The 12,898-nt window shown below is 37.5% G+C and overlaps 1 protein-coding gene across 1 annotated transcript in view; it reads left to right on the top strand.

The window, feature by feature from the left end:
- The window catches only part of LOC136856981 (beta-1,3-glucan-binding protein 1), a 175,052-nt gene that overhangs the window by 115,098 nt on the left and 47,056 nt on the right, over positions 1–12,898 (top strand). Inside the window, exon 3 of the mRNA XM_068225023.1 lies at positions 1,462–1,652. Coding sequence (XP_068081124.1) covers positions 1,462–1,652 — 191 coding nt within the window. The remainder of the gene's footprint in view (positions 1–1,461; positions 1,653–12,898) is intronic.

Below are 12,898 nucleotides of genomic sequence, written 5' to 3'. Positions count from 1 at the left end.
ACGGAACAAAGTGAAGCCAGAGATATTCACAAAATCATGGAAGAAGATTTTAGGAAGTGCTGTGTCTGTTGACAGTAACACCGATGACACCAATGATGATGACCTACCAAAGTTGTCAAACCTAATCTCAGAGATTCCTGGATGTAAAGACGCTAGTGAAATCAACGTTACAGAACAATATGAACTTCAAGACACATCAATTATTGAAATGATGAATGAACCAACAGAAGATAGTGAGGAAGAAGTATTAGTAGAGACTAATAGTGAGGTCCTAACTGTGTTGGAGGCAGCACTACGCTATGTAGAACAACCAGAGGCAACTCCCACAGACACCCTGCTGTGCAAGTGATGGCGTGACATTGCTGCACAGAAATGATGCAGCATTCAGAAACAGAAGTCCATTAAGGACTTGTTTCAAGAAATAACTTTAATCCATGCCGTACATAACATTGTAAGAAATGTCAGTACATGACCTTAGCTTCAATTGTGACCTTTTTTTCTTATTACATTTTTCACGATTTGCCTTTTGTTCTTTTAGTCTGAGTTATTCCAAATCCAAGGTACCTTTTCCCCCAATTATCTTGGATTATAAAGACTCTACTGTACATGTTTTGGGAACATAAATTCTTTTCTTCAGTTCATAATTTAAATTCACTTAGCATTTCTGAACCTATTGGAATAATATCATTCCTATCTACTTGAAATTATCTAAAAACATAACCTTGGATTCCTAAACATAATTAAACTCCATACTGTGTTTATAATCATTCAATTAAAATTACAAATCTAAAAATCACATATGAATCAGTGCACTGTTAGTCATTATTTGTGTGTGTACAGTATATTGCTCATTTAATACAAGAATGTCACAACTCTAAAAACAATTAAAAGTCCATGCAAGAACCAATAAAAATCGTATACATAACTCAAAACAGGCAGTTTTGTAGTTATGATGTTGTATAAAATGGGTGATATGATGTATTAAAACTGCATTCGCCTTCAGCTTAAAACTACCACATCACTTGTCTTGATGCACTTCATAGTCCTTGTCCTTGAAATATGAAGTATGATTGACAAAGCATGTCCAATTTCTGTTAGGGAAATGAATTACAGGCTTTCTCCAACCTATGGATTGCATGATGTAATAATTTGAACTTATCTGTCAGGAGCATTTCCAGTCAGGTTATCAGTCACCATTCTACAAGTTATTTCAGTACACATACTGCTCATCACCTGAATGGTTGTCGATCAATAATTGTATGAGGAGACATTTCTTTTCATTGTATATTTCTTCTCTTCTGTTTTCTTCTAAATTATACATGGTCTTTTAAAGAATATTGTTATTTTCACTATTCTTGATGAGTCATTACTTTTTTATATTTAAAGCTGTACATATGAAGCAAAGATGTCCCATATTGAGGGCTATGAAGTCTTCATCAAAATATCTATGTATGTTCACAGAGTTCTATGATCCAGCAGCACCCATTGAACAGCATGAGCCTCAGGTGACGGAAAGGGTTCAGTCATGTTTACCAACTGTGACTACTGTAAATGGAGGACCTTCATGTGAAGGCAAACTGGTGTTTGAAGATCTTTTTGATAACTTCAATTCTACCACGTGGCAACGAGTAGTTCAGTTTGGTACCCAGCCGGTAAAAGTTCTATGTGTTTAAAAATAATTAATCTAAATAGAGCAGCATCTTTGCTGATATTTTCAATGTACTGTTCTTACACTACCCAGATTATTTTAAAGAAATAGCAAATAATGTGACTGAAAGACATAGAACATAATCGTGTAACCCGTATTGAAAGGCCTTGAAAGCTCATCAGCACCATAATACTTCAGTGCATGGAATATTTGAAATTCATTTCCATGATTTAAAGAAAGTAACATCAAATTACTTTACTTTAACAAGGGTAAAAGCAACTTTTGGAGAAACATAGCTCCAGAAGAAGTATTAAATGTTCACTTGGATTAGCAGACATTTTGTCCATTAATATTTTTCCCCTTTTAATTGCCCACACATGTTTTAAACAATAATTTTTGGCCCACAAACATTTTGCCAACAGATATTTTACCCCCTTTCTTTTCATTGTCCTCAAAATTCTTTACCAGCATATATTTCTGAAAACAGATTGTTTAGCCCTCTTATGATATTGGTAAGTTCATGTTGTTTCTAGGTTCCACATAAGTGCATTGCATTGAATATCATAGTAACATCTTACTTCTAGCAACTGAATTTTCATAAGCTAAATCTTTTGTTACCATTTGCAGTCAAAATTTTTAAGTTGTAGCAAAGAAAGGAAAGAGAAAAGGTAAGGACATTTTAGAACATGCAGATACAGATACCACTACCGTGTGTGTGTGTGTGTGTGTGTGCGTGCGTGCGTGCGTGCGTGTGTGTGTGTGTTTTTTGGTATTCAGCCCGAAGGCTGGTTTGATCCTCTGCAGTTCCAGCAACAGCTGTCATAGATAGCCTAAGTGTCGCTGAAGAGGCATACTAGGGAAATGAGGAGTGATGTAGTTTTCCGTTGCTTTCCTCACTGAGCCAGAAGTTGCTATTACATATCAGCCTGCCAAGCCCACTGAAATGCATGCACCAACCAACCCTATGAGCAATATTTTCACACCATTCATAACAAGGGACTGGCTGCATAAGGAATGGTATTACTAGCTAAGGACGAGACTGAGACAGGTCAATGAAAGTAACAAATTTATTGTAGCCCATTTCAGAAGACATAGTGCACTGTAAACCCTACATCCTACCAGCAAAGGGATGAGAATATTCTCAGTGTATTCACCATGTGAAAGTGCAGATGATGAAGTTGACAAGTTTTATGAAGCATTGTGAAAGACATCGTAGTCAGAGTTCAACAGCAAGGATAGGATAATGGTAATGGGCAATTTCAATGTGAGAATTTGAAATAGAACTGAAGGATGCAAAAGGGTAATTGGTAAATGTGGGGAAGAAATGGAAGCTGATAGGAACAGGAAGCATTTGCTGGACTTCACTGCTAGTATGGGTTTAGCAGTTATGAATACATGGGGCCAATAAAAAATTAAAAAAAATTTAAAAACTCTAAGATATTGGCTGTCGTACATTACAAATTTGAATACAGAAGTAGTAATAAATGTCCTAGAAGTAACAGTACACATGCACAAAGGAGACAACTGTGAAGTAGCTGTTCAAGAAGTGCTCTGGAACGTTACGAGGAAAGCAGAGGAATACTGAAAAGCACCACCTGCATCAGTTCACTGAGAAGAAATAGTCCAGTTTTGGAAGAGGTGATTCAGAGAGATAATTCACCTGATAACCTGCCCCTATTAGGAAATCAAAATTATCAGCCTCCTAATCAGTTTATATGAACAATATTTAATTACTTTTATCTGTTGTTGAGAGGCAAGCAGGGTTTGAGTTATGACTAAAAATAGGAATTTTCGACTATCAGGTGGACTTCTCTTTCTGACTTATAGGAAAAAGAAAATCTTATGCCTGGTACTTCAGGTCAGGGAGTACAAATGGTGTCTAATAATCGCCAATGAAATTTTCAGCATAGAGTCCACTATAGTCTGATGATATCCAGGATTTGTTCATTCTTAAGAAATCCAGTGTCTCCTTAGGAATTGTCCTTTTAGCGCCAATCATACGCCCAATGACTTCCCATTTTCTAATCCCATATTTCTCTCCGAGATCCTCAGTGCATGGTTCATATATGGTATTCTTATTCTTCTTCTCACAAACAATTTTGTTTACAGTCTGCTTTGCATTGCACAGACACGGATAGGTCTTATGGCGATGATGGGATAGGCTAGGAGTGGGAAGGAAGTGACTGTGGCCTTAATTAAGGTACAGCTGTAGCATTTGCTGGTGTGAAAATGGGAAACCATGAAAAACCATCTTCAGGCTACCGACAGTGAGGTTCAAACCCACTTTCTCCTGAATGCAAGCTGATAGATACATGACCCAAATTGCAGATCCATTTACTTGGTCACAAACTAATTGAGGCTGCTGTTAATTTTCCTCAAATCTCATAATGGGATCAATCACCATACTCGTACCTTTGCCCTGTCAGTGACAAAAATCATCAGCTAGTCTTGTTGATCCATTTGTGGAAAGACATCCAACTTTTTCATAGATCTTAGTGTTGCTCTTTACAGAGGCTTCCAGTAATCACTGTGCAAACTATATTGTGCAGATTGATTCTCATCAGTTCTCCCTTACTACAGAACCATAATACCATGAAATAAGGTTTTAAATATATCTCATCTTCTGCAGCAGGATGTATTAAGATCCCTTCCATAGAAAGATTGAACTAGGAAGACATGACAGTTCATTTTAATCCATTATGTACATTGTCTGAGACATACCGCTCTTATTGCTTCCTTTTTTTTCTTTTCTTTTTTTTTTCCATTGGGATGGTAATGTACTTCATGGAGTACTTTTTGGATGAGCTTGGGAAGAGGGTTTTTAAGATGTTCAGCTTGCTCCTTGCTAAGCAGTAAGCATTGAAGACAATGGGTGATTTCAGTACAAAGCTCTCTAGTGGCTTTGATGTATGGGCTTTTCGCACACATTGGTATCTTGCAAATATTTACAGAAGGTCGTTCGGGATCTCTGCGGCAGATGTTTGAAGGGTAATTAGCTTATGAAATCCATGTATCCACCAACAATTAACTCAGTTGGAAAGCCAGCATTTCTAACTGTAGCCCGACAATGTAATTTCCATTGCAGCAGACATTTTTGCAGAGCTAGCATGGCTATCTTAACCCACTCCCCCTGACAGACTTTCCAAAGGCCATTGGTAGTAGGTGGACGTCTATTCCTAAGGCCCTTTTTAGGTATCCAAATGCACAGAATCCATGGGTGACCCATCGGGTGCCTTTACTGGAATGTCAGTAAAAGGAATTGAATGGATTCCAGTTTCAATCTCCATTCTAAGAACAGATGAGTCAAATGAGAGGTGTGGATGGAAACTTTATCTTGATGTACACATACCTGATTTTTTTCCCTCCCATACAGTGCTGAGATATCTGTGTTGTAAATGGGTGTTAAAACCTCTTGCTGATAGTATGTACAGTTCACCTTCACGTTATTAGCAACACAGTGAATGGTTAACTTGCCATTGTAACAGATCATGAAACCCCTTGGATAACTTGGAAAATCAAGCATGGTTTGTTACAGTTGGTCTAAATGTCACCACATTTTTCCATCTATCCCCTGCCAAATACCCCTCATACAGCTTTCTTGCGTTAGTGCGATGTTCTGAAATATGACAAGGCAACAACTTGTGAACTCGGCGCTTATGCCGCTTATCTAATTGCAGGTCCTTGTTGATTATGGTGTTAACTGTTGAAACAGACATCCCCAACTTACGTGCAGTTGTCATTTGTGGGGCAGGATTACCACCTGAGACAAGGACCTTCACTTTCCTTACCACTTCTGGGGCACAGCTGGTGGCTGATCAATCAATCAATCAATCAATCAATCAATCAATCAATCAATCAATCAATCAATCAATCAATCAATCAATCAATCAATCAATCAATCAATCAATCAATCAATCAATCAATCAATCAATCAATCAATCAATCAATCAATCAATCAATCAATCAATCAATCAATCAATCAATCAATCAATCAATCAATCAATCAATCAATCAATCAATCAATCAATCAATCAATCAATCAATCAATCAATCAATCAATCAATCAATCAATCAATCAATCAATCAATCAATCAATCAATCAATCAATCAATCAATCAATCAATCAATCAATCAATCAATCAATCAATCAGCTGTTTTTGTCATAGTTAAAACTAAATGTGATAGGAAGGAAGGTCGTAAGAGTAGGACTAGTAGGCAGTACTATATGGCTGATAAGACAGACATGAGGGAGTTTAAAAAAAGTAATTATGATCAGCAGAAAACTAAAAAAAATGTAAACAGACTGTGGGATGGGTTTAAAGCAATTGTTAAGAAATGGGAAAACAGGTATGTATCCTTTGAAGGTGATAAGGAATGGTAAAGACCCGCTATATTATGACAGAGAAGTAAAGGGACTAAGATGGAGGTGCAGGTTGAAAAGAAATAGAGTTAGAAAGGTTGTGGAAATAAGAAGAAATTGAAGGAACTGAACCCATTCGGTGGGTGATGTGGCAAGATCTACGGCTACAAGTCTCTTGCTCGGCGGGGAACGCGGAAATATCCGCCATTTCAAATTATGTATTTTTCCTCAGTTGCCTGCCTGCAGAGGTTTATTTCTTTTTCAGCAGCATATTCTGGAAGACTCTGCCCTCTGATCTGAATTTTTTCAACTATGTTCTTCCAATACCAGTGTGTCATCCACAAGTTGCATCATAAAGAACGCAACTTATGTCCGGGCAAGAGCGACCTAAAGCCTAATAGCTTTGCGCTGAAGCTTTAGCTCATCGCCTAATCGTCCCTTGAATGCAATAATATTACTGTAGGAGGGATTTCTAGAGATTATAATAATCAAGACTTCTCTGATGACATTTTAGAACTGCGACCTGATTTATTATCCCCAGTCTTGTGATCTTCACGACTGAAGTGTGTGTTTACCGCGAGTTACACAACATTTATTATCGCACGCATGCAGAGACTAGGGTTCTATTTGATTCCTTTTCTTAATTTTTTTTCTCGCTAAAATGTCTAAAAGGAATTACCGGCCCCCACCGTTAGAGGAAGATAATTTACTGGCCATGATAAACGAAATGTTGAAATTTAGTAGGGAGAATAAGTAATCATAGTGAAGTAAGTTCTGCTGAAGGGGAATTCGTAAGTGACAGGAACTTACCTGGAATAAGTACTGCAGGCTTGAATGTACAGGGTTCAGGCCCAGCTGATACAAATGTTCAGTAGTCGCGAAAAAGACAATATGTGTTCGATTCCAGTTCAAGTAGCGATCATGACAGTGACACTGATGACAATAATATTGATTACAATCCAACCAGTGCTAGTTCTTCATCAACTTATACTGAAAATGGACAAAGAAGGTACCGCATTGATCCAAAATTCCATTGTGATGTAAAGGGAGAGTTTTTAGGAAAAACAAAACCGAGCAAAATATTTTTATTATTGTTTTATGACGAGATATGCCAGAACACACCTGAACAGACAAGATGCCCAGCAAGAAATCGCACATAAAACTCAGTTTAATGAGGTGAAACGAAGGAGTCGAAATCAAGACCGGGTCCAAAAAAATAAGGATGAAATAAAGCTTCTTATGCCCATACTGTTGCCGCAAGGGATTGTACAGAAACCTAAATTAGGACACTATATTTCTAGCAATAAATTGTCCACTATGCCTATTTTCTATGCGCTGATAACACAGAAGAAATTTTTTCTCACCGGGCTGAGTGTCCCAGACGGTTGAGATGCTGGCCGGCCTTCTGACCCCAACTTCGCAGGTTCGATTCTGGCTCAGACTGGTGGTATTTGAAGGTGCTCAAATATGTCAGCCTCTTGTCAGTATATTTACTGGCAGAAAAAGAACTCCTGCAGGAATAAATTTCAGCACCTCAGCATTTCTGAAAGCTGTAAAAGTAGTTCGTGGGGCATAAAGCCAATAACATCATTATTATTATTATTATTATTATTATTATTATTATTATTATTATTATTATTATTATTTTCCTCCACAGCATTTTACATATCTCTGACAATGAGGTGAATAATGGACAAATTCCTCCCAAAATGTACAAGATAAATCCGGTATTTCATCATGTGTTGGCAAAATTTTCCGAAGCTTATACCCCTGATGGTAAAGTGTCATTTGATGTGAATCATCCATACATACCAAGAAAACAATCGTATTTCAGAATAGAATCATACCAATTATGCAAAGCCAAGACAGTTTATATAACATGATCCATTTAGGTGTGTATCATAATGAACAGCTGTAAAAGGCATAACACGGTGCAGACTGTAAATACTGTAAATATTACCTGTAGTGCAGAGTAATATAGTCTGTGTGTGTCACTTATGAATTGTAGATATATAAACTTGATCCCTCAAAAGCGCTAACCAACATAACAGAAATTTTGTGTATTATAATTTATTCCATTGTAAATCTTTTATGTACTTGTAAACTTTGTAAAGCTACAATTTACGTGTACAGAAACATTTATTTCCAGGCAGAGATTGTTAGTAAACTGCCTAAAATATTCAGGTAAAAGTTACTCTAATTGTACTACACCCTTTGTTCATGAATGTAGCCAACAATGCAATATTGAAATACGAAGAGCGACAATAATCATAAACAATACAATGATTATTAACTGTCTTGCCAGTGAAATACTGTATATTCTGTTGAAATCCTTTCTTTAAACAAAATTTACAACAGTATCGCATTATTTAAAGAAATTATTACCTCAGTGATAGGTGGAACAGTTGAACTGCTGTTTGAAATACCCTGTCAATTGCCTGCACTAACATAACTGCTGCCAAGTTACGACTCTCTTTAATATCCCCTCTTTGTAAGTATTTTAACAAACCTACTGATATTTTAATAATACTATTGAAAAAGAAAGAGATATTTATTCTTTCACGCAGTCCTAAATTACAGCTTGTAATCTAGCGAACGCCTACGGAACTACTCAGTATGAAAATGGTAAATAAATACCACTAATCACAGTTACTACTACTACTATCTACTTACTACAAACAGGGTAGATCATAGGAGATTACTGGCAAAAATGAGTGCAGCTGGACTCGACAAAAGGGTGACTGAATGGGTGGCAATATATCCAGATAATAGAACTCAGAGAATTAGAGTAGGTGAAGTATTATCTTATCCTGTAACCATTATGAGGGGAATTCCTCAAGGCAGTATTATTGGACCTTTGTTTTCTTATTTTTATATGAGTAAAGAACTGGTATCAGAGGTAAGACCTTTTGTGGATGATGTTATACTGTATAGAGAAATAAATAAGTTACAAGATTGTGAGCAACTGTAGAAAGAAGTCAACAGTGTTGTGAGATGGACAGCATGCAATGAATGGTATGATCATAAACTGGGTTAAAAGTCAGGTTGTGAGTTTTACTAATATGAGAAGTCCTTTCTGGTTTAATTAATTAATAGAAGTAGATGATGGCATTACCAAATCTATTATTTTCGAACAAACAACCGGGGTATTACAGGGAGACCTGTTAAGTCCATTATTATTCATCATTGCGACAGCAGACATAGTAGATTTGGTAAACCAGGAAAGCGTCAAACTATTAATGTACGCCGACGATATGGTCTTAATATCAACGTCAGAGAAGGAACTCCAGGAATCATTCAACCAAATAATGGGCTGGATAAAGAAAAATGAGCTCAAACTGAATGTAGAAAAAACAGTGTCCATGACGTTTAGAAGAGGGGGACCTCATGGAATCTTCTATTGTGAAGACCAAGAACTTAAGTCCGTAAAGCATTTTAAATACTTGGGCGTAATTTTTCAAACCCAAGGTAATGTTTTCACCCTCCATCTCATAGACCGTCTAAATGCATCTATGAAAGCAATATCTGACATTAAGCACCTGAGAAACTTGTCTTTAGAAACGGCCATAAAACTCTTTCATCTAAAAATCAGCCCTATAGCAACATATGGCTTGGAAAACATTTGGGAACATTTGAGTATGAAACAGTTAGATAAAATCGAGAAGTTGAAGGCAATCTACTTGAAACGGGCTCTGTGCCTCTCCAAATATTCTCCTTCCCGGCTCGTGTATGAGCTATCCAGAGAGGGATTTTATGTGGAAGAGTTAAGGTTACAGTTGTTACTTCCAGCAACAACACCCTATATACATCTGCTTCGAGACCTACGATCGAAGAAGGCTGACATCTGGGAAGATTTCTACTCTACCGATGCCATGCTAAATCGCGAGTGGGTTCAAGGTGGATATGAACTGCGACACCTGCTGACAAGGTTCTCCGTTCATGGGTTCCATTATAAACTGTGTAATATTAAGCGTTATCATGAACCAGGTTTGAACTATGTATGTTTAAGATGTGGTGCACACTGTACTAGGTACCATGTTTTAAATTGTAAACAGCGATCAGAATCACTGGTGAAATTTTGCAACGAAGACTAATGTTCTATGTAGTAATTCTTTGCACATTGTGCGCGTTAAATAAATTATAATTACTGTGTTGATGGGCTGAAAGTTCCTTATGGGGATCACTGTAAGTACTGAGCCCTTATTGAAGTGCTCATTTAATTAATCAGTTATTTATTCTAATGTACAGAGAATATTTCATTTTTATCAAGTACTAGTAACTGGCCGGGAACATCTACATTTAGCAGCCCATGTCGGAATTTCTGCAGGGAGCTTGGAGCTCATCAGCTAAGTTTAGAAGGAGGAATTTTGACATGATATACATAAAGCAGAACAAGGAAACAATAGAATTCCAATGGCCAGACCAATGGACAACATTTCGGAGACCCGGCGAGAGGCTACAGGAGCTGGAAATATACGTTTGAAGTAAGCATCGGGCACACGATATGTTGAACCAATGAAATGATAGGGCCACTGTCAATTTGGCTAGGCATTGGTCTATGTTAAGTAATGGCCCCAATCGAGGATACAACGGCATCTTAGAGGACGAATTGATAAAAGCTAGGGCGCGTGGGCTAGCGACCCTATTATTCAGCGAGATTCATGCAGGTAACATCGTGAGAATTTGTTTTCATTTACGTGAGTGATCGTGTGGGGACTTGTAATTTTGTTAGAAGACGCTCAGTCTGCATTTAATCTATTCAAGTTTTCAAATACTGGGAGAATGGCATTTAACTTTCGATTTCCAGAGAGAGTGAACAGTTTTATTTAATCGCCTGTGTAAATAGTTTCCCGCGGGCATAAACTTGACAATTTCCAGTCTGGCATATACATGGGAAATATCTGACCTAGTTACGGTGAGATAAGAGGAGTTGTTCCGCTAGACTGAATGAGAACTGGTTTCACAGTCATTGGAAATTACCCTGGCTGTAGTACTCCAGTAAATGGCAGGTTAATCTTGACCTAGTTCCTACATTGTGAATGAGGGGATGTATTAGACGACATCCAGAAGCAGAGACAGAAAATACAACATCATATTTCTACGCCAGGATGGAGACCAAAGGACTGATCCAAGTATTTTCTGAAGGCATCATCATCATCGATATGGCTGGCTAAAACACGATGGGGGCCAGCTGTTCCTAAGGCGGGTGGCTAAATGCGTCAGTGAGATGAGTACAAAATTTTCAATGTGAATTCTGTATGTGTGCATGTGGTTTAATGCAAAAAGGGGATAGGTTAGTTTTGATATTTAATATCAGTACATTTAGCTTTGGTTTAGAAGAACTGTGTCCTATTTTAAGTAAATGTTAGGAAGCTTGTTAATGTAAATATAATTGTAATGCAAACGTGGACCGTGGACTGCATAAGATCGCAGCTTACTTTCTTACCGAGCTCGATAGCTGCAGTCGCTTAAGTGCGGCCAGTATCCAGTATTCGGGAGATAGTAGGTTCGAACCCCACTGTCGGCAGCCCTGAAAATGGTTTTCCGTGGTTTCCCATTTTCACACCAGGCAAATGCTGGGGCTGTACCTTAATTAAGGCCACGGCCGCTTCCTTCCCACTCCTAGCCCTTTCCTGTCCCATCGTCGCCGTAAGACCTATCTGTGTCGGTGCAACGTAAAACAACTAGCAAAAAAAAAAAAAAAAGAAAATCTTGCATTTTATTCAGATTTATTGGCTGAATGGTTAACATCCTTTTAAGAGTCTGTTTCTTATTTTAGCCTCATTTATTTTGATTTGTTTTGCTGTGATGTTTGAGATGCAATGTAATCTCGGGGCTTAAAGATAAATATAAATAAGGATTCAAATTAAGGTCAGAAAGGACTAGATTAAAGTATTAATGGGAGCTCAAAGTGTACGGAAACATGCCTTTATGTTTTCTGGGATTTGTTGCATGATGTGTGAATGGGAATGTGTGAGGCGGTGGAGTTTGGATCCACAAATTTTGATAGCGTCATCTTCACAACTATTTTGAATATCAAGATGAGCGTAAATTAGTGTTTGATTCACGAGTTCCTCGAACGCAGTTTCGCATTTCAAGTTCCGAATAGTTAAAATAAATTTTTCTGTAAGATTTTATTATTATTATTATTATCAATGCAAGTTTCTTGAGTTGTAAGATTGAGATATTTCTGATGTTCAGACATGTTTGATTGTCTATGTGGCAATTTCCTAGTTTCAGATTATGATATTATTACAGAGTTGGCCACTTTATCATTCAAGATTAGCTTTACGAGCACGAGTGCTTTGATTTGTGACCAGCGCGGTCTTGTTTCTTTTCATGCGAGCGAATGTTAGACTACGTCTTTTTATATTTGTATCAGTTTTTATGCAACTTTAGGACAAGTGATATGGCTTAGTGTGATTTTGTGAGAGGACGCGATCCTCATTTGGAAAGGCCTGCAGTTTCTTGTTTGTGTAACTTGCCTCAGGTAGATTATTGAGCAACATGTCTTAAGGGTTGGACCTTGTGTGTTTTTGATATTTGCTGCCTTATTTTGGGAGACTGAATCTCCGCTGTGTGTTGGCGAGGGTGAGATGTGTGTCTACCGAGGAGAGTTTTATTTTAACGGCCTATACTTCGTGATGATTTATTGGTTTTTGTCCATGTCACTACGTGTTGCAGTAGACAAGATTTTTACATCGCGATGTTTCGTTTGGATTTTCTTTTATGATATTACCGCACTGAGGAATATTTTTGTGTCATGTAATCTATTTCAGGAACCAACGTTGAATTATGCATTGAAAGTTGAAGCCTACTCTGTTATTTTTATGAATTTGTCATGTAATTTATTTCAAGAATCCATGTTGATGAGAGTTGCGTGAAAGCTG

The sequence above is a fragment of the Anabrus simplex genome, chromosome 1, assembly GCF_040414725.1.
Source record: "Anabrus simplex isolate iqAnaSimp1 chromosome 1, ASM4041472v1, whole genome shotgun sequence".
NCBI lineage: Eukaryota > Metazoa > Arthropoda > Insecta > Orthoptera > Tettigoniidae > Anabrus > Anabrus simplex.
This window is presented reverse-complemented; position numbering and strand designations above follow the sequence as displayed.